The 22,972-nt window shown below is 43.7% G+C and overlaps 1 protein-coding gene across 3 annotated transcripts; it reads right to left on the reverse strand.

The window, feature by feature from the left end:
- Positions 1–92: 92 nt before the first annotated feature.
- On the reverse strand, positions 93–17,464 carry Znf655 (zinc finger protein 655). 3 transcript variants are annotated; one of them, XM_032887250.1, is made up of 5 exons: positions 13,857–13,938; positions 13,386–13,512; positions 11,996–12,066; positions 4,462–4,566; positions 93–3,808 (listed from the first exon to the last, which is right to left on the reverse strand). In XM_032887250.1, exons 2-5 carry the CDS (start codon positions 13,457–13,459, stop codon positions 2,424–2,426), a joined length of 1,635 nt encoding a protein of 544 aa, XP_032743141.1. In that variant the 5' UTR covers positions 13,460–13,512; positions 13,857–13,938; the 3' UTR covers positions 93–2,423. The 3 variants fall into 3 exon arrangements, with proteins under 3 accessions (XP_032743141.1, XP_032743139.1, XP_032743142.1); XM_032887251.1 differs by lacking the exons at positions 93–3,808; positions 4,462–4,566 and adding exons at positions 15,584–15,746; positions 17,352–17,464 and having other exon boundaries at positions 10,838–12,066; positions 13,857–13,942; XM_032887248.1 differs by lacking the exon at positions 13,857–13,938 and having other exon boundaries at positions 13,386–13,846.
- Positions 17,465–22,972: the final 5,508 nt, after the last annotated feature.

Below are 22,972 nucleotides of genomic sequence, written 5' to 3' on the forward strand. Positions count from 1 at the left end.
TATCATAAAGGAGCTAGGGACAGGCACGGTGAAGAATTCCAAGGTGCCAGAGCTTCTGCCTGTGGCCTACAGACTTGGTTCAAAACAAAGAGTCTAAGAGCGCTGAACACACCTTTATTCAAGTAGAAATACAAAAGCACGTTCCTAACCCAAATGCATACATGTGATTTTTACAGATTCTGCTACTTAGGAATGAATCAAATCCTCTGCCTCAGTCACCAGAAGTGACTATTGGTCGCTATAAAGTAAGAGTATACATGTTTGACAGGGACAGAAAAACATGCATTTTTCATTTGCTTTTACATTTAGATCAATTTGATATATGTTAATTTTCTTGCCCTGATGAGACACTATGCTTGCTGATGGCAAAGAAGTAAAATACAGTGGTAGGACTATCCCTATCCTAGGTTAGCCACAAGGTTTACAGAGTGAGCAGCATATTTTATATATTGGTTGAGGATCTCTAGTGAACATTATGACATCTGAACTATGAAAGCCTCAACTGCTTGATTGACAACTAGAATTTTAAATAACACTTTTCTTATTCACAAGATGTTATTTTAAGATGAAAACAAATGCTTTGACATCATGTAAAGAATCATGAACTCTATGTAGTATATAGGGCACTGAACTCAACACCTGTGATCACTTCTATAAATCAAAATAGACATGATCCTTTAAATGGCCTGCAGATGCTATTAAAATACAAAAATAAAATCCAGGCACAGGAGCGCATGCCTATAATCCCAGCTACTTGGGAGGCAGGAAATTTGTGTGAACCCAGGAATTCAAGGCCAGCCTGGGCGGCAAAGGCTGCATCCCAACACAAAAGTATGGCTGTGCACAAACAATGATGCACAAAGGTCTACACTTCAAAATACTACCCTGGCTTGATGAAGGGAGTGGAGGGGGACAGATAAAGAAGCAATCCTAATGATTAAGGTTTGACCAGGAACGGACCTGCCACGCTCTTGAAATACTGTCTAGATACATCACTAACAGCAACATCTTCATTGGAAGGCTCTATTTCCTTATTCTGATTTGTGTGTTCTTTGTTTCCCTATCAAAAGCAGACCTGAGCATTTTGTTGGCCTTCAATATAGGCATATAAAAGAATTCTAAACATACATATACATGCAAAGTAGGCACTGAATGAAATGTAGCTAGGCCAACATAAGTCTTACTGGCTCCCTGATGTCCTTGTCATCTCATTTAAAGGGCTGTGGATGCAAACAAGCTAAAAACTTGGACATCACTTGCAAGTGTTTGGGTGCCTGCCACAGACTCAGGAAGACTGAATCCTCCAAACTTATGGATGGCTGATGTGGAAGTAAGTCTTTATCAGCTGGTGAGAAGCTAACAACCAGAACACCATTTAAGGCTGCCAAGGAGAATGCAGAAATCAACTGGAAGCCCAAGGTGTGGCTACAGAAACAGTAACATGTAGGGTCCTCAGAAAAGAATAGGCTGAGTCTCCTTTGGAGAGCACTCAGGCCAAACCAGAGAAGGCTCTGAGCTCCTCTCCAGAAGCTGGGTGAGCACAGCGCATCAGCAGCATCCTACGGAAACTGAGCAAGAATCCATTGCAAAGAAAAGAAGTGTTTTAATGTATATAGGCCAAATTAAAATAAGTCCACTCAAAGGAGTCCTGTAAATAAAATACTCGTACCTACTTAGAATACTTATTAAAGGATACTGTGAGAAAATGACTTCGTTCACCAATTATCTTCTGGATTCAGTTATTCTGCAGTAAAAAGACTGAGACTAAATAGGAATAATTATACAGAGCAGTAACCATTTTCTAATACTTTGAGATACTGGATAAGGCCTGAAAATACAGTGGTTAAATTTCACTGTTTGCATTCTATCAGTCTCATCTGGTGCAGATGTTCTGATCTTAGCATTTACATCATATCCAGACTCACATCTGGTACATTCTGACGATAGATGGACCCGTGCTCACAGATTTGCCACATTTACTACACCCAAATGACTTCTTGGGTATAGACTGTTCAAGGGTTTAGAATCTTCGATGTGAGCAAGCACTGGGGTATGACTTGAGTTTCCTCACATACACACCTATATCCTCACAGGCTTTATGCATGGCACAAATTTGACACTGAACCAACAAGGTAGTTGACTGATGGCTTTTTCACATTTGACAGTGGAATTTTACTCCAGTACAAATTCCCCAACTGTGACTAAGGTATGAAAATAATCTGAAGAATGTACCATAGTCTATATATTCTAGCACTGATTTACAGGAGCCAATGAAGAATTTAACACCAAAAAAACTTCCCAATATTCATCACATTCAGCGGGTTTCTCTCTGGTATTAATTCTCTGATACTGACCAAGGGCTAAGCTATGACTGAAGACATTATCACATTCAGTACATATGTGACTTCCCCTGGTCTCAGTTCTCACATATTGAATGAGGCCTGAACTTGACTAAACGTCTCCCCAAGTTCATTGCATTCATAAGGTTTCTCTTTGGTATGCGCCCTTTCATGTGGGATGAGGTGCGCTCTCTGACTGAAGTTCTCTTCCCATGCATCACAATCAAAGACTCTCTCTCTAATGGGAACTTCTTGTTGCAGAGTAAGATCGGAATTGTGACTGAAACTTTCCTCATAATTGTTATATTCGTATGATTTCTCTTTCCTGTGCATTTTATGATGCTGACTAAGGCATGAGGTCTGGCTGAAAGCTTTCCCACGCTCATTACATTCATGCAGTTTCTCTCCTGTGTGAATTCTTTGATGCTGAACAAGATGGGAATTCAATCTAAAGTCTTTCCCACATTCATTACACGAGTAGGGCTTTTCTCGGAAACGAATTCCTTGCTGTTTAACATAGGCCAGCCCACATTCATCATATTCATAGGACTTCTCTTGATGATGTAGTCTCTGATGTTCAACTAAGTATGAGGTGTGGCAGAAGTCACTGCCACACACAGTGCATTTACAGGCCGTGTCCTTATGTGTTCTCTGATGCTGAGTAAGATGCACACTTCGGCTGAAGACTCTTTCACAGGTCCCACACTTGTAAGACTTGGCTTTGGCATGAACCTTCTTATGCTGAAGCACATCTGAGCTCTGGCTACAAGACTTATCAGAGGCATCACAGGATTTATCAGATGCTTCACATCTGTAGGATTTCTCTCTAGTGTGTATTCTTTTATGTCGACTAAGACTTGAGCTCTGACTAAAAGATTTCTCACATTCCTTACATTTGTAGGGTTTCTCTCTTGTGTGGATTCTCTGATGTCTAGTAAGAGCTGAGGCCTGATGGAAGGTTTTTCCACATGTATCACATTTATAGGATCTGTCAGTGGTAGGCATGCTCTCCCATTTATTAAGATGGGACAGATCCATTAAGCTTTCCTTATAGTCAGTATTCTGAAAATTCTCTGTTAGATTTATGGGTTCTTGTTCGCCAACAGCTGGGTTCTGGTTGAAGTTCATGTCATATTTACTGTCATCAATGGTCTGTATTCTAAGAACTCTTTGATCTGTATCAAGTGTGGAGTCTAGACTGAAGCTTTTTTCAGGTTCAGTGTTCTTCTCATTGCTGAAAGTTTTCTTGCTGATTGTTATTTGTCTAAACTCTCTCTCCAGAAAGAGAAATTTTCTTAGAATCTCCTGGAGCCTTTCTAATCTGTCCTCAGACTTATAAACCTCTCTGGTCTCAGGAACTTGAGCAATATCTTGTTTGAATTTTCCTACTCTCACTTTGTATGAATGTACTTCTTCTGAAATTTTCCGCTTAGGAATCAACAGCTTGTTTTCTTCTCTGGTCTCTCCATCTAATACAATATATAAATAGAAAATGCAAATGTAATCTATATCTTGTGTGTAAAAAAATAAATAAAAATAGGAGGAAACTAATGTAGTATCCTCATAGATAAACAAATTTTATTTACTTCAAAACAAACAGCAGATATAAAGGCACAGCAGGGGGCTGGAGGGATGGCTCAGTGGTTAAGAGCACTGACTGCTCTTCCAGAGGTCCTGAGTTCAATTCCCAGCACCCACATGGTGGCTCACAACCATCTCCAATGGGATCTGGTGCCCTCTTCTGGTGTATCTGAAAACAGCCACAGTGTACTCACATACATAAAATAAACATACATAAAATAAAGCTTTTTTAAAAAAAAGGCACAGCAGGACGGAAATGGATCAAGGGGTGATAGAAACAGGCTATTTCAGCAAAATAGACAACAGCCAGTAAGAGATTTCAAAGGAACAAACATAAAAATGGGCTAAAAATGAGCTGTAACTTGAACTGGGACCTAGCACAATCTGTATTAAAGAAATTAAACTGTAGAGATAGGCAGGCACTCTCTCCACTCCAGAATGGCAGAGCTCTGTGTGTTGAGTATGAGCTCAAACAGAACTTGGCTCGATACCTGGAGTTTACTCTTCCACTGATTCATCTGACAGACTTTGCCTTACTCACCTGAACAGTCATTTCTTATGCCTTCTCTATTCTTAGTTTCCAGATCAAAGACTTGTAGATCTTGTTCCCGCTGAGAAATTCCATCAGGCTTGGAAATTGGAAATCCTGCTCACAGAGAAGGAAATGGAATATAGCAATTTATCCCCAGATGCTACACTGCCCTCTTTTCTTTTTAGTAATGTAACCATTACTAAAAGTAACCAAACTTATATAGAAGATAAGTTCTGAGAAGACATTTGTCAGAAAGACTGGAGAATGAAGAGGACAAGGTCCTCTAAGGAGTTGAGATTTGTAAAAGGTGTGCTAAGAACAATTAGGTGAGGGCTGGAGAGATGGCTCAGTGGTTAAGAGCACTGACTGCTCTTCCAGAGGTCCTGAGTTCAATTCCCAGCAACTACATGGTGGCTCACAACCATCTGTAATGAGATCTGATGCCCTCTTCTGGTGTATCTGAAGACAGCTACAATGTACTCATATAAATCAATCTTAAAAAAAAAAAAAAAGAACAATTAGGTGAATTCATGCATGGGTATGTACCTGTCTTCACAGAAGTTATTAGTACTATGGTGGTCAAGGGCACAGTGTTGGCATCAGACCAAGTACCAAATGGCATTCTGAAAATGGAATGCAAGCCCCTGCTATATAGCAGCAAATCAGTGATAAATGAATAAATTTAGCAAAATCCTGTAAGACAGATAAGTTTAACAACACTAAAACAGGAATTATTTCTGGTTCTTCTTCAACACAGCAAGGTAATGGTTGAAACAATTTACAATATAAATCTAATTAATATTAAGACTTTAAAACTCCCAACATATCACCTCAAGGGATGGACAGGTGGCTCAGTGATTAAAAGGACTTAACTGCTCTGGCAGGAGTAAGTTTGGTTCCCAACATCCACATGGCAGCTCACATTGGTTATAACTTGAGCTCCAGGGAATCTGAAATCCTCTTCTGGCCTCCCTGGGCACCTGCACTCATGTGACATACACACACTCAGACACATACATATAATTAAGGAGGACAGCCCTGGTCTACATAGCAAATTCCAGGATAGCCAGGGCTACATAAAGACACACTGTCCCAAAAAACAGTGAAGAGATGGAAATGCTATTTATTTACCCTGATTTGATCACTGCATAAATTTAAGTATTGAATTATCATAATGTTCTAGGAATCTTAGAAATATTTTTACTTTCATTAAAAGAACCAATCTGCTGCAATGAACATGGGGGAAAAAAGGGTATGTCATATCTTCACCTCAAAATTAGCATACACTTTACTCAACAAGCATTTATGGGATACCTCTTATATGAAAACTATAGTGGGGATAGAGCCCAAGCAAAAGGGCCAACCCATCTCAAACAATTGAAGAATCTCATATTCTAAATATAGAGGCAGCTATAGACACTGACTCCCCATGTTACAGTGAAGGAAAGGTAGTAAACGTGCATGTAAAACAAGCTTTCTACTGCCAAGAGGACTGCGCAGGCGTGTGTGCACGCGCATACGCTTGTGTTTACATGAGCATGCGCCTATGTGTCTTGAAACAGGGTATCACTTTGTAGACCATGCTGGCCAGAAACTCACTGTACAGCCCGGGCTTTTCCCAAATAGGACAAACCTGCCCTAAGGCTTTAACAGTTTAACTTCTTTTAATACTAAAGCAACAGGAAGCTTGCTTAGGAAACAGATCTTGATGTTGTTAGAACCAAAGGGCAGTTTTTACATGACCTGAGCATAGAAAATGTCAAGGAGTGTGTATTTGCAATGTTTGGCTTGAATCCTTCATCTCCAAATATCTATCTATATACTAAATGTCTAACTTATTTGTTCCCACTATCCTGGCCTGTTGCCACATAATGAATAATATTTACAGACTCTTAAAAACGATGTAAGAGGGGTTGGGGATTTAGCTCAGTGGTAGAGCGCTTGCCTAGGAAGCACAAGGCCCTGGGTTCGGTCCCCAGCTCCGAAAAAAAGAACCAAATAAATAAATAAATAAATAAATAAATAAATAAATAAATAAATAAAAAACAAACAAACAAACAAAAAAAAACGGTGTAAGATCAGCTGAGTTGTTTATCAACTGAGAAACTGGTAACAATGAGGTACTTATCTTTTTTTTTTTTTAATGATTTATTCATTTATTATATATAAGTACACTGTAGCTGTCTTCAGATACACCAGAAGAGGGCATCAGATCCCATTACAGATGGTTGTGAGCCACCATGTGGTTGCTGGGAATTGAACTCAAGACCTCTAGAAGAGCAGTCAGTGCTCTTAACCGATGAGCCATCTCTCCAGCCCCCCAATGAGGTACTTATAAGCAGTGCAATTATTCAGCTATAAAGAAAGTGAAAGAGCTAGAAAGACAGCTCAGCAGTTGAGAGCGCATACTGCATTTCTAGAGGATCCGCTTACGACTGCCTATAAACCCAGCTCCAGGGACTCAGATGGCCTCTTTCCAACTTTAACGGCACCTGGTGTACACACGCGTGCACAAACTAAAGTGAGTCTTTAAAATGAGGGCTAGAGATGGCTCAGCGGTTAAGAGCACTGATTGCTCTTCCAGTTCAAATCCTGGCAACCACATGGGGGCTCACAACCATCTGTAATGAAATCTGATGCCTTCTTCTGGTGTGCATGGAAACAGTTACCCCATACTCATAAAAATAGATCTTTAAAAAAAAACAGGGCCGGAGAGATGGCTCAGAAGCACTGAGTGGGGGTTGGGGATTTAGCTCAGTGGTAGAGCGCTTGCCTAGCAACCGCAAGGCCCTGGGTTCGGTCCCCAGCTCCGGAAAAAAAAGAACCAAAAAAAACACTGACTGCTCTTCCAGAGGTCTCGAGTTCAATTCCCAGCAACCACATGGTGGCTCACTATCATCTGTAACGAGATCCGATGCCCTCTTCTGGTGTGTCTGAAGAAAGCAACAGTGTACTCACATGAAATAAATACATCTTTGAGAAAGAGCGTGGGCTCGTAAAATGAGCCAGGGGGTGGCGGCGCACACCTTCTTTAGTCCCAGTGCTCAAGAGGCAGATGGATCTCTGTGAATTCAAGGCCAACCTGGTCTACAGAGCAAGTTCCAAGACAGCCAGGGCTGCAACAGAGAAACCCTGTCTTAAAAAACAAGGGGTGGGGGGTAGTAGAATTGGGGGTTGTAGTAATGTATACCTTTGATCCCAATACTGGGGAGGCAGAGGAAGGAAAGACTTCTGTGATTTTGAAGCCAGCTGGTATACATAGCAAGTTCCTGGCATTCAGAAGTATTTAGTTTTAGACAGACAGACAGACAGGTAGGTCTAGGTTAAGTTCCCTAATAGCCAGGGTTACATAGAGAAACCTTGTCTGGGGGGAAGAAAAAAAAGAATTGGAAACTTCCATTTTGCTAGGGAGGAAAACATCAATGGTCTTATCCAACTGTGAACCCATCAAGCTACAATATCTCCTTAACAGGCAAGCTGTACCCACTGAGAAGATAGTGTCATGACCATTATGCGGAAAAGCAAGCATTTCCTGATTGGATTTGAGGCCTAAAGGAGAGAATGTATGCCGGATACTGTAAACCTGGTCAAAAATACACAACAGGGGGCTGGAGAGATGGCTCAGTGGTTAAGAGCACCGACTGCTCTTCCCGAAGTCCTGAGTTCAAATCCCAGCAACCACATGGTGGCTCACAACCATCTGTAATGAGATCTGATGCCCCCTATGGTGTGTCTGAAGACAGCTACAGTGTATTTATATATAATAAATAAAATATAAAAAAAAAAAATACACAACAGGAAAGATTATAGATTAGTCCTACTTCTGTTTTGCTACAAGGATATGGTGTCAAACTGACTGCTTAATATACTTGTACCAAAAGCTTAGTGCTGCTTTCAGCTGTGCTACGAGAAGGCTCCATATGCAGAAGCATACAGGGCAATGGTTAATGCAGACTCTTAACTAGTCAAAGAGTTGAGAACAAGTTACTTCTGAGTACTTAGCCCTAACTGAAGAGAGCATTTCTATCGCCTCTTCTATGACTCAAGGAACAGTACAGAAAGAGTGAGGGGAGGTGAGGGGCTATGAAACAGAAGCCATGCTTTCATGAGCTCCCAGCAGCAGTGGTTGGTTACAAAACTGGAACCATCAACCTTCCAATATGGATAAAAAAGGGACTCAGCCGCACCTCCCCCAACTCAGTGGTTGGGAGTGCTGGTTCAGAGTGCAGGCTGCTCTTCCAGAGGACTGGGTTTCAATTCCCAGCATCCACATGGTGGCTCACAACTTTTAACTCTAGTTCCAGGGGATCACATACCCTCACAGATTTGTGGAGGCAAAACACCAATGAACATTAAAAAACATTTTTTTAAAAATTGGTCTCAGGCATTATCACCACTAGTAACGATCCTTAATAGCCAAATCCATGAATTTTGCAGCCATTACTTCTTTTGAACAGTATACTTAAAAACAGCTTATCTAATGCTAATTTTACACCTGTCAACATAACAGCTACCCAATTTTATAAAAAGGGCATTTGGGGACTGGAGAGATGACTCAGATGTTAGAGAACTTGCTGCTCTTGGAGAGGACCCCAGTTTGACTCCCAGTACTCATGGTGGTGCAAAGTATAACTCCAGTTCCAAAGTATTCAACGTCCTCTTCTGACTTCCATGGGTACTGACCATGAACATAGTACACATACATGCAAGCAAAACAGACATAAAGTAAAATGAACCTAAAAATTATTTTTTAAGGGCATTAGGCTGGAAAATAGAAGAATAACTGAGAACTAGTAAGATCTGAACAAGCGCATGGATGGTATTTACTGTTTCTGAATCCTGGCTGAGGTGTAAGTAGTCAACCGCCTTTTGGACACTTAACTTGGTTGGGTCTTTCTTGTCAGAACAAAGTACTGCTAAAATTCATTAAAACAGCAGCCTGGGGCTGGGGAGATGGCTCAGAGGTTAAGAGCACCGACTGCTCTTCCAGAGGTCCTGAGTTCAATTCCCAGCACCTACATGGTGGCTCACAACCACCTGTAATGAGATCTGGTGCTCTCTTCTGGTGTGTCTGAGGACAGCTACAGTGTGATGATGATGATAATAATAGAAGAAGAAGGAGGAAGAGGAGGAGGAAGAGGGAGGAGGAGGAGGAAGAAGGAGGAGGAAGAGGAAGAAGAAGGAGGAAGAGGAAGGAAGAAGAGAAGGAGGAAGAGGAGGGGGAAGAGGAGGAGGAGGAAGTGGGGGAGCAGTTGCCTCCACACATAAGGCCTGGGGTTTATACCCCCTGGCATGAACAAATAATACTCATATATAAAATGTGACATGAGGCCGGTTTGTGGTGGCCCATGCTTTTAATCCCAGCACCTGGGAGGCGGAGGCAGGGGGATCTCTGTGAGTTTGAGGCCAGCCTGGTCTACAGAGTGAGAATTCCAGGACAGCCAGAGCTACAGAACCCTTGTCTTGAGGGTAAAGTCATGAGGGCTGGCATGGTGGTAGAGGAGGATACCTGTTTCTCATTTGGCTTCCTCTGTTTTTGAGACAAAGCCTCACTGTATAGCTCTGGCTGGCCTTAACTTCAGAAAGATGTACCAGCCCTTACTCATGAGTGCTGGGATTAAATCTGTGCATCACCATACCCAGCCCAGCCCATGCATCTAATCCCAGCTCGCAGGAGGGAGCCTGGTTGGTCTATACAGAGTTACAGAATGAATGCCTGGCTTAAAACAAACAAACAAACCCCAGAGTTTTAATGTCATAATGTGAGTGGACCTATTGTGCCAAAGTCATAAAATGCTAAGAAAGGATATGCTTCAGGGAAGAGGCAGGTCCCAAACCTAACTTCTCAGAGCCTTAGTTTCCTCAGAAGAAATTAACACTATCCTCCATGGCCAGGGAGGGAGGTGACTTAGCAAACAAAGGAGCTGTCATCAAGCCTAATGACCTAGGTTCAACCCCCAGAACCCACACAGCACAGACAGAGAACTGATTGGAAAACTGTCCTCTGACCTCAACATGACAGCTGTGGCTTGCACCACTCCCTTCAAATTAATAAAGAAATGTAACTTTTTAAAGAACTTTTTGCTTTGCTTTGTTTTTGAGACAAGGTTTCTCTGTGTAGCCTTGGGTGCCCTGGAACTCAATAAAGATTAGATAGACTGACCTCAAACTCAAGATCTGCCTGCTCCTGCTCCTGCCTCCCTAGTGCTGGCTTAAAGGCATTAAAAGAAGCTATTTAAAAAAGAGTAATGTCCTCTGCTTACTGCTGAGTTATAGCGAGGATTAAATGAGATACGTGTAGCATGTAGTACAAACAGTAAATAGCCAGGACTCGAAGAAACATTCTATGGAAATTACAGTTATCTCCAAGACATCAGGCATTTGGTAAACTCAGCTGTTTGTTTATTCAGTGCTGTCTAGTGCAAATACTTGATAAAGGGACTCCACTTTTGGGGCCTGTGATAAATACAAATAGAGCCATGGGAAATACACATGAACTGGAAAGAGACTAAGCCATGGACTGAATTATACAGGTCTTATGTTATAACCCCAAACACTAAGCACAATTAGTAAATGTTTATATACCCTTACATTTGAAATGGCATATGATAGACCCACAAAGATAAAATGAATTCCCAAGGATGTTAAAATAGTTGCTAAGGATATGCTGGCTTGGTCACAAAAGCAAGCTGGGTAGTGTTAGGAGGGCTTCTTACACTGTATGCAGGTTTGCATGTATGCGTGTCCTTTGTGTGTGAAAAGATGACAAGATAAAATGAGGTAAAGTTCCACTTGGTAGTATATTATAAGCTTGAATTAGACTACTACAAAATTTCTTTACTACAAAAAGTACACAAGTGAACTGTTGGACATTCTGTATTAGGTAAAATTAACAGTAGTTTACACATTTTACAATTTACAAAGCTTTTAAAAATACATCCATTTTGATGCCCTGAACTATTTAGTTTTTGTGCCCCGTACTCCCCGCTATCAAAGACAGCATTAAGAACACTTAATTAGGAAGGTAATATAAATACAGCAATTGGTGAGGTACCACAAAGAATCAGGTACAAGATGACAGAATTTAAAGAGGAAAATGACACCAAACGTGAGGGAAGTGTGGGATCACACAAGTGAGGCACCACAGTGGACAGGCTACACTCACTGTAGAAAGAGCACACGGCATCTGTTCCCTACCCTAAACAACAGGAAAAGATGGCAACAGAAGTGCTAGCTTTGTGGCATTTCACACAAGTAGTGACCACCAAGTGTGTTTATGAAAACTGAGTTCCAAATGCACGTGAGTGTAAGGAAGGCTTCCACGTTAGAAATTCACCAAATGTCACTTAGGGAGCGGCAACTTTACATAATGGTGGCATCCCAAGGAACATATATTCCATCAACCAAGTTTGATATCTTACAATCTTGGAAAAGGAGTTTCCGTGCTGGGACAAGCACTCCCGATGGAAAGTCGATACCTGGGCCATCTCTTGGTGATTCCTGCTGTAAGGACTGCAAGTGTTTCTCCAGAGAAAGCACTTGCCTGGGTATGACTCAGGGCTGGGCAGGAATTCACACAATGAATCCGGGTGGTGGGAAGGCGGAGAAGTATGCCTATAAAGATCAAAGACCAGGAATGCAAAACATACTAAAGACCTTCCCAACGCGCAAACTGCCTCCCCACATGTAAGAAAGTTTCTTTTTTTTTTTCTTTTTTCTTTTTTTCGGAGCTGGGGACCGAACCCAGGGCCTTGCGGTTGCTAGGCAAGCGCTCTACCACTGAGCCAAATCCCCAACCCCGTAAGAAAGTTTCTTAAATCTACCATGTAATCAGGAAAGTTTAAAAAAAAAAAAAAAAAAAAAAGCCCTATATGCCAACAAAAAACTAAAAAAATGGGGGAGGGGGGGTTTAACTATAGATGTAAATGCACAAAGAGTGTATGTAAGATCAAAGACAGGCTAAAAAAGCTGCAGTGAGGGCAGGGGACAGACAAAGCTCACCCAAGGAGACTGCCAACAGCCCAGTTGCTCCCCTGCCTACCTCAGGAGTATTTCTCAACATCATTATAGGTTGCCTGATCTCAGGTATCCTTAAACAAGAAATCATGATTTAAGAATTTAGCCCATGGGGTTGGGGAGATAGTGGTGGCGCTTGCCTAGGCGCAAGGTCCTGGGGGTCCCCAGCTCCGGAAAAAAAAAAAAAAAAAAAAAAAAAAAAAAAGTCAGAGCCCCCATCTGTAACCCTCTCTGATGCATCTTTAAAAAAGAATTTAGCCCAGATAATATGGGACATTATGAGCCTTCTGCTGCGCGGGGTAAGGTTACTTGGGATTACCTCCTAGGTAATGCACTCCAATGAGAGAGATACAGTGAGTCGCACCTTTAAAGTCTCTCAAACCTGCCTGTTTGGAGAAGAGTTTGAGGATCTTAAAAAAGTAAGAGAGTACTCAAGAGAGATTTTAGCCTGTCTTATAAATGTGTTTCTTTAATGGGGAAATCTCAGATACAGAGCACAAAGGAATCAGAACAGGGTCCACCTAGGGTTTAGGAAGATTCTTAAGACTCTATTTAAAAGAGGGAGAGAGAGGGAGGGAAAAGGAAGGGAAGGAGAGAGGGGAGGAGAGGGAAAGAGGAGAGGAAAGAAAGGGAGAACTTAGCCAAAGCACAACCAAGTTTCCTTTTGCTAACAGAAAACTGATGTCCCACAAAAGCAAGAAACACAAACTGGGGATAAGGCATACAAGGTCTCCTCCTGATAACCCAAAGTAACCCTAAACTTACCCCCTCCCCCAGGGAAAGGACCTTAAAGATGGAGGGCTGAGAGGTTCTAAGACCTGTTAACTGAGCACATTCTACTGACTACCTCAAAAATCTCACACCTACTCAGAAAGAAGAAATCCAAACAGGTAATTGATCAACAGGAGAGTCCTTACCCAGTGAAACCACGTTTCCATAATTCTCTAACATCACTTCTCTGTAGAGCTCCCTCTGAACAGGGTCCAGGCATCCCCACTCCTCTCGAGTAAGATGCACAGCCACATCCTCGAATGTCACAAACTCCTGAAATCACAATCCTGGCTGCTCTCAGGAATGGGCTACTGTAGCACCATAGCCAGAGAATGCACATGACACAGAGGGCATCTAGTAACTGTTTATGCTGGGGAGGAGAGGAGGGAGCACAGACTAGAACTTAGAGACTAAATCCCATGAGTGCCCGTCATGGTCTCATGGACAAAGATGGTGGTGGAGATGGAAAAATCCAGGTTTCTCTCAAATTCAGGTCTCTGAAGATGATCTGTTCCCAAATTGCTACTGAAAAGATTCCAGGCAAGGGTTAACAGATGGGAAGAAAGAAAGGCCACACTCAAGCAACCCTGAGAAACCCTGAGGGTCCCTCAGCTCACCTGGTACCTGGCTGTCAGGAGCGCAGCTGCCTGGTCTCCTGGGCTTCCCTCATGGGGAAGGGCAGGCACCTGGGGAACAGGTGGAGCTGAGGGAGGAGAAAGGAGCCAAGAGTGAGAGCAGCCCTTCCACAAGGGCTCATTTTTCAAGACTTCTCCTGCCCAAGGTGTGTGTGGCATCCTCCGTCACATCAGTGTTCTAGTGATGCCAACAGTCACCAGGCCTCGGGTGTGTCCACTCCTCCCGGTAGCTGCTCCTACTCACACAGATTTACAACTGTAATGTGGATTTTCCTAGGGATCTCACTTCATCCTCAGGACATGACACTCCTTCTATGGAAGGGTTAGCATTATACCTGTTGTTGTGCTGAGCAAAGCAAAACATAAAGACAAACAGCATTTCCTGGCCAGCCTGGGTTACAGAGTGAAAAACGTGGTCTCAAAAACCAGAAGCAACAGCAAAAAGAAGCCACAGCTCAGTCAGTGGAGTGCTTGCTTGGCATGCACGATGCTCTGGGTTTGACTCCCAGCACCATATACTGGGCAAGGCGTCACCCAACTGTAATCTCAGCACCTGGAAGGTGGATATAGAAGGACCAGATGTTCAAAGTCATCAAGGCCTAAATCCAAAGCCAACCTGCACTACATTAAGTCTAAGAGTTGAAAGGAACTGGGTGTGGTGGTAAAAGCCTTAATCCCAGCACCCAGGAGGTGGAATTAGGTGGATCTCTTTGACAAAGCCAGACTGGCCTAGTGAATCCCAGGATAATCAGGGCTATGCAGAGAGACCCAAAACAACAAAAAAGTTGAAGGACTTGACAATAGGGTCAGGGTTTTTAGCAAACTTCTGACATTTTCCCAGATGCCATTTACTATATAAACATCATTCTGCCTTCATTTTGTTATTGGGCACCATCTCTACAAACATTGTGTTCAGCTTCCAGAAACAAGGAATAGTTATGTTTCCTCACAATCCTTTACACCCTCCAACAATGCCCCATAGTACCTTCCACATAACGATACTCCATCCATGTTGCAAGTTCCTTCAGACACTAGTGCTAATCTATAAAAACTAAGACATAGTTCTTACATTATAAGACCAACAGCTAAGTATGTTACTAAATGCCTACATTCCCAATGTAGTAGGGAGGCTAAGACAAGATTCATTCAAATCATGGGTTGCATAGTAATAGACCAGCCAGGGCTACATAGTAGGACCCTATTTTGGGGAGTGCACCTTACCTATTTAATACATGTATGCGAATGTATAGTTAATATGTAACATCTGTGCATTTAAACAGACATTGTACTCAAACAAGTAATTAAATGGTTGCCTTCTTGGCCAAAATTAGATTCCTCACAAACACTGCATGTGCAACAGAATGGCAGGTAGCAAAGCACAGTAAGTCATCAGGAGAGGAGGTTTTTCTCAGTCTGTGAGGCCTAAAAGTCAGGTAAGGCTAGTGAGATGTGGCAAAAGCAGCCTGTGTTAAAAGTTAATTCTGCTTGTGGTGACAAGAGTGAAATTACATGTTCTAAAGGACAGCCAGCCTGAGCAGGATGAGGTACTTAACAGAAGGCCCAGACAAAAGGACACACATGGGCCACACCCTTCGGGTTCTTCCTTTAAGGCCCACTTTCTTATTCAAGCCCTGGCCTCTCCTATCAGGCCAGCGCCTCTTAACATTCCCATTCTCCTGGAAATAAGTGTTGTAGAGACACTGCCTTACCATCAGTGAATCCCTGCTCCATCTCTGTGTCCTGCAGAAACCGAAGCTCTGGGGAAAGACATTCAGACTGGCTCTCCAAAGATTGAAACTGGATCCTTGGTGATTCTGCTGCTTCTTGGGATGTTATTTCCTCCATCCCTGTTCAGGGAGACAATGACCATCACTGCAGGGTGAGATTAGGAGGAATTACTTAATAAGTTAAAATGTCCCAGAATTTCAGTTTCAAGACTTATCCAAGTATCTTATATAAGATAGATTTTAGTCGGGGTTGGGGATTTAGCTCAGTGGTAGAGTACAAGGCCCTGGGTTGGTCCCAGCGCCAGAAAAAAAAAAAAAAAAAAAAAAGATAAGATTTAAAAAAAAAAATAGTTAAAAATACATTTTTTTTTTCAAGATAGTGCTTCTCTGTGTAACAGAGCCCTGGCTATCCTGGATGCACTTCCAAGACCAGGCTGGCCTCAAACTCAGAGATTCGCCTAAGGGTTGGGATTAAAGGCCTGCCCACCACAACCCAGCTAAAAGCAAATTTTAAAAGACAGCCGGGAGGTGGTGGTGCAAGCCTTCAATTCCAGCACTGGTGAGGCAGAAGCAGGTAGATATGAGTTTGGAGGCAGCCTGATCTACAGAGCAAGTTCCAGGACAGCCAGGGCTACAGAAACCCAGACCCACTCGATTTCAGTTACCACGGTACACAGATCTAAGTTTCTCTAAATGCAATTAATTAAAATGCATGGTAATTCGGGCCCAAGAAGATAAAAAAGCTAATAACAGTTACCAAAATAAACAAAAAAAAAGAAAAACAGGGGGCTGGAGATATGCCCTGACTTCAATCCCTAAGACCCTCTCGATTCACAAAAAACGAACATGAGTACCATTCAGTTTCAAAACTTAAAGCCCAAACAGGAAAGTATAAGAATTCGACATCATTCAGACTGTGCTGAAAATCCCAAATCTGTGGTTAAAAAAATATGTATCGCTGGGCCTGCAATCCCAGCTCTCAGAAGATGTAGGCAGGAGGTTCAGGAATTCAAGGTTAGCCTCAAAGCTGTCTTAAAAAAAAAAAAAAAAAAAAACAACAAAAAATGCGACCATTAAAATTTTTTTTCAACACAGTACAATAGCGTAAATCTTTCCATAGGGCGTCCTAAGTATTTAGAGGCTCAAGTTGAGACCCAGAGAAACACGCCAGTTAAGATTACTCATTGTTTTTCTCAAAAGCAGGCCCCTTAGGAATCATGTGGTAACCGGTCAGGCCGTTCTGCATTACTCAATGGGCCCGAAGAATAATGATACAACTCACTTAGCAGACGGACCCTCAGGGCAGGCTGGTCCAACCACCTGGGCGCAGCACGAGGAAGGGCTGCGAGGAGCCTGGTGTCCTTCAGATCCAAGGACGGGCCGGGGTTCTGTCCACCTTCCACCACCCTCCGCCAGGTTCCTGGCCCGTTCGCAGGCCTCGCCCAGACCCACCCTCTACCTACTTCCCTTTCAGGCAAAGGTTCGGTCCTCAGAGGGCGAAGCAGACCACGAGACCGAGCTGCCACCGGGGTCAGGCCACTGGGTTCGCACCCCGGGGGCCACCCCGGTTCCCTGGGCTTCGCGACGAACCCGGGATGAGGGGAAAACAGGGCCGCGAGCCCGGCCTTCCGCGCGCCCCAGCTCCGGGAACAGCCGTCAGCCCGCACGCGGCGCCTCCTGCACGTCCGCCGCGCGGGCCAAACAAGCCGTCGCTCCCACGGAGACGCGACAACGGTTCCCCGGGACTCACCCAGGTGGAGAGGCGGGCCTAGAGACTGTCCCGTCACGGAGACGCTCCTCGCTGAGTCTCACCAGCCTTTCCGGGGCCACTCTCGATTGCCAGAAGGCTGGCGCTTTACGTCACTTCCGGCGACGGAAGTCCGCGGGAGGGCGGTCCTAGGTGAGGTTCCCGGATGAAGAGCAGGGGTGAGGGTGTCTGGGGTCGAGCAGATGATTAACACGGGATGAGGATTCGTGGCCCGGGGCCTCAGAATAACTAGACAAGGCCTTGCTTACTGTTTTGCTTGGCTTTTCCGAGGTCGCACGGCCCTCCCTGCTGACTGGCGTGCATCTTATACCAAGAGGGCGGCAGAGGTTGAGAAAGAGCCCCAGACTTTTCTCGGGCACTAGAAGACCCTTGACATGGGCCGCAGGAGCTTGCACGAGGATTCCTAGGCAGAATAGGAAATACTACTAATGACTCCTCCTTGGTCCCTTACGACCCTTGTACCCAATACTGGTTTTTCCTTGGGAAGTGCCTGACCCCAAATAGCCCACAGAAAGGGACCTACTAGGTGTTGCCCTACCTGGAAGGGACATACACATTTTCCCCAAGAGGATTCGCCCAAAGTCACCAAGACATTCCTGCCAGGCCGTGCTTTGATTCCCATCCTTTCTTCCCTTCATGTTTGCTTGAACCTGCTCACCATGAGGTGAGCAACTTCATCAGAAATTCTCCGCTGTGTGCAGCCTCGCTGTAGGCACAAAAGGAGCAAGTTTAACTGTGAATTGTGTGAAACGATACAAAAATTTCCTCTCGGTTGATTATCTCAACCGTTTTTGCAATAGTAGGTGCAAAGCTAAGACTACCATAGTTTTATTATTTTTCCCCCGGAAACCAGTGAAGCCCAGAATCTTGTAATCTATAATCTTATAACTATCTAGTATTAGGAAGAACAACTGCTTCATAAATCAAGCATTTTAAAATACTGCCCAGGGGCTGAAGACATGGCTCAGTATTGAAGAGCACTGTTGCTCGTGCCGAATACAAAGCTTCACTTAGTTCCTAGAACTCATACTGTGGCTAACAACCTTGTCCCTCAGTTCCAGAGGACACGGGGGACGTTGCCCACTCCGGATGCACAGATATGCATGCAGGCAAAGGATAGCACATACAAAAAAAGTATTTGGCTTGGAGAAATGGCTTAGCAAGTAAAAGCCCTAACTTTTTTTTTTTTTTTTTTTTGGTCTTTTTTTTCGGAGCTGGGGACCTAACTCAGGGCCTTGAGCTTGCTAGGCAAGCGCTCTACCACTGAGCTAAATCCCCAACCCCAAACCCTAACTTCTTACAGAGGACCCGAGCTCAGGTCCCATGTTGGCTCACAACCACCTGTAACTCCAGATACATCAACAACACACACACACACACACACACACACACACACACACACACACACACACACACACACACAAATAAAAATAAATCTTAAAAAAAAAAAAAAAAACATACACTGCCCACAACAGGTGTGGTCGAGATGTGGTAGCCTATCCCTATAATCCTAGTGCAGAGGCAGGTGGATGTCTGTGAGTTCCCAGACTAGTCTACATAGTGAGTTCCAGGCTATCTAAGACTACATAAACCCTGATCAAAAAATGTAAAAAAAAAAAAAATTAAAAAGAGAAAAAAAGAAAAGAAGAAAGAAGAGGAGGGAGGGAGGGGGAAGGAAGGAACGAAGGAAGGAAGGGAAGGAAGAAACCAGGGCTCATAATAGGGTTTTTTAAAATGTCTCTGTATATGTGCCAGGCAGTGGTGGCAAACATATTTTATCCCAGCACTCTGGAGGCAGGCAGGTAGATCTCTGAGTTCCAGGCAGCCTGGTCTATAGAGTGAGTTCTAGGACTGTTAATAAGAATCCTGGAATTTGGAATTTTGGGATTTAGCTCAGTGGTAGAGCGCTTGCCTAGGAAAAAAAGGCCCCGTCCCCAGCTCCAAAAAAAAGAACAACAACAACAAAAAAAAAAAAAAAAAAAAAAAAAAAAAAAAAAAAAAAAAAGAATCCTGGAATTTTGGTTTTCTTAAAAAAAAAAAACCCATACAGAAATATTATAAGAATGTGTTTTCATTTTAATCCCAGGTGTAGGGATATGGGGCAGCTTCAGACTGTCCACAGTAGCTGACAATGATTTGCCTCATACTCTAGCAGAGGCATGGTTTTGCCAACTGCAGGTAGTTTCTGCGATTGTGTGACATTTGAAATTCTGGGAACTTTTCAGAGGGTTATAAATGCTAGGGTCCCAATAGGTATGGTTGGTTGTTGGTCATTCAAGTAGGTTGGTTGTGATTTGTTTGTACCCAAAGAAGAAACAAGAAGAAAGAAAGAGAATCTAGGTTGGGGATTTAGCTCAGTGGTAGACCGCTTACCTAGCAAGCTCAAGACCTTGGGTTCGGTCCTCAGCTCCGAGGGAAAAAAAAAAAAGAAAGAAAGAGAATCTAATTTCTCTCCCGTCCTCCTATCTGTCTCTCTCACCTATCTAGTGATGGGGATAAAACTGGGGGCAGGGCTAGAGTGTGAAAAAGAAGACCCCACAAAGTTGCAAAGACCAGCTCTATAGGACAGCCAAGGCTACACAGAGAGACCAGGTCAAAAAAAAACAACAAAACGGGGTTGGGGATTTAGCTCAGTGGTAGAGCGCTTGCCTAGCAAGCACAAGGCCCTGGGTTAGGTCCCCAGCTCTGAAAAAAAGAAAAGAAAAAGAAAAAAAAACAACAACAACAAAACAAAGTATGTATGTCTGTGTGCATGTGTACACGTTCATGGGGAGCACTATCTGTGTCTTTTCTGTGTAGGTGATGTGTGTGTGTGTGCACATGTGTAGGTGAGTGTGCATGTGTGCATGTGCGTGTGTATGTGTTTATGGGGAGCACTAACTGTGTTTGTCTGTGTAGGGGTGTGTGTGTGTGTGTGTGTGTGTGTGTGTGTGTGTGTTTTCTTCTGGGTCTGTCTCTTTTTCTCTTTTTCATGTGTATAAGGGCAAGGTATGTGTGTGTGTGTGTGTGTGTGTGTGTGTGTGTGTGTGTTTTCATGATGAGCACTACCTGTGTCTTGTCTGTGTATGGGGGGGGTGTGTGTGTGTGTGTGTGTGTGTGTGTGTGTGTGTATGTGTGTGTGTTCCTGGGGAACACTACCTGTGTCTTGTCTCTGTAGGGGTGTGTGCGTGTGTGTGTTTCTGTGTAGGTGTGTGTTGGTGTGTATGCCAGAGGACAACACTGTCACTAGGTCTTATTCCTCAGGTACTAACCCCTGCCCTGGAGCTCACCATTTAGGGTAGGCTAACAGCAGGCCCCAGGGATCTTCCTGTTCCTCCCTCTCCAGTACTGGGATGACAGCACAGGCTATCACCTGGCTGCTTCTTTTTTTTTTTTTAAAGACCGGGTCTATGCAGCCCTGACTGAACTGGAACTCATAGATCTGTCTGCCTCTGCCTCTGCCTCCTACGTATAAGTGCTGGGATTAAAGGTGTCTGCCACCACACACAATGGGGCTTCTCTTTTCTTATATAATGTGCGCTCTGGAGACTGACGTTTGGTCGGTATGTTTCTGCAGACCTTTATCAACTGAGCCATCTCCCAGCTGTCATTCTGTTTTACCTTCAACCCTTGCCCCTCCTCACTGCGGCTTGACTTCCCAGCATCAACATGTCTATGTATTTCTCCTGTTCTCAAATTCCAGGGAGGAAGCCTTTTGTTGGAGATGGGGGTCTCACTCTGTAGTAGCCCAGTAGAATTCACTGAATGACCTTACTGTCCTTAACTCAAGATCGCTCTTCTCTGCTTCCCATGTACTAGGAGTACAGAAGCGTGCCACCACACCGGGAAGGAAGTGAGTCCTGGAGTTGACCTTCCTGGTCGCCAGGTTCATTTGGGTCATTTGTCATGTCATGATTCTAGCTCCTGAGACATGGAGGTGATATTTATAAAGATTTCCCTTGCTCTCAGAAAATAGTAACAGAAGCAGCATCATGTTTTCATCTGTTTGTTTTAAAGAGTTATTTATTTATCATATATAAGCACACTGTAGCTGTCTTCAGACACACCAGAAGAGGGCATCAGATCTCATTACAGATGGTTGTGAGCCACCATGTGGTTACTGGGATTTGAACTCAGGACCTCTGGAAGAGCAGTCAGTGCTCTTAACCACTGAGCCATCTCTCCAGCCCAGCATCATATTTTTTAACTCCTCAGATATCTTTGAAATGATACAGCAGCTAGGACAGCATAGCTTCAACGCATGGGCAGCATCTCTAGCAAAAGCAAGTAGCTGTGTACCACTGACAGGAGCAAAAATGACATGACTTGTGGGTTGGGGATTTAGCTCAGTGGTAGAGCGCTTGCCTAGCAAACGCAAGGCCCTGGGTTCGGTCCCCAGCTCTGGAAAAAAAAAATGACATGACTTGCTTGATTCAGTGGCTGACACTTGTAATCCCACCACCTGGGCAGCTGCAACATGAGGACTACCATGTTTGAGGCTAGTTTTGGGGTACATAGTGAATCTTAGGCCATCCTGGGTTATAGTGAAACTTTCTCAAAGGGAAAACAGAGTCAAGATGTTTCAACAAGATGGTGGCTCAGCATGGGAGAAACACTTGCATGCAGGCCTGAAGACCTGAGTTCGTTACCAGATTCCATAAGGAGAGAAAGGACTTTTTTGTTTTATTTTGTTTTGTTTTTTCTAGACAGCTTCTCTGCATAGTTCTGGCTGTCCTAAAACTCACTCTGAAGACCAGGCTGGCCTTGAACACAGAGATCTGCCTCCCTCTGCCCCTCAAGTGCTGGGATTAAAAGTGTGGAACACCACTACTGCCCAGCTGAGAATGACGCTTGGGAGTCAATATAAAGATGAAATGTGCAGGACTGGAGAGATGGCTCAAAGGTTAAGAGAGCTGGCTGTTCTTGCAGAGATCCTGAGTTCAATTCCCAGCAACCCCATAGTGGCTCATAACTGGTGAGGCCGGCTCCTTTTAACATGACTGCAGCCATTTTGCATTCAGTCTCCATTTTGCTCATAAGATGAAATTAAGTTCAGCACTTCACTGCTTGCCTTCACACTTTTGAACCCGGTTCTTCCTATAAAAAGCCTGCCCTGAGGATAGACTGGTGTCACAATTAGGTTTTTCCTTCTTGTGGACCTAGAAGTCCATTATTATGGTGTGTGTTCAATAGACTGTTCTTGATTAACTGAGATTGGTGTATGCATGGTTTTGTGTGGTGACTCCCAGACCCCAACAGTAACCATCTATAATTGACTCTGGTATGCAGGCATAGATGAAGACAAAATGAATAAATGAAAGAAAGAACGAAAAAAAGAAAGAAAGAAGGAAGGAAGGGAGAGAGAGAGAGAGAGAGAGAGAGAGAGAGAGAGAGAGAGAGAGAGAGAGAATGGGCAGCCAGTCGTGGTGGTGCATGTATTATGTCTTTAATCCCAGCACTCCAGAGTTCTAAAAGAGTTCCGAACCAGCCAGGCCTACACCGTGAGCGCCTATGTCTGAGGTGGAGAGTATGAGTTTGTGAATTGGGTGCAGGTGCCCAGGGAGGCCAGAAGAGGGTGACAAGATCTTCTGGGGCTGGAGTTACTGCACTCATGAGCCACCTCA

Source organism: Rattus rattus, chromosome 16 (assembly GCF_011064425.1).
Source record: "Rattus rattus isolate New Zealand chromosome 16, Rrattus_CSIRO_v1, whole genome shotgun sequence".
Classification (NCBI taxonomy): Eukaryota; Metazoa; Chordata; class Mammalia; order Rodentia; family Muridae; genus Rattus; species Rattus rattus.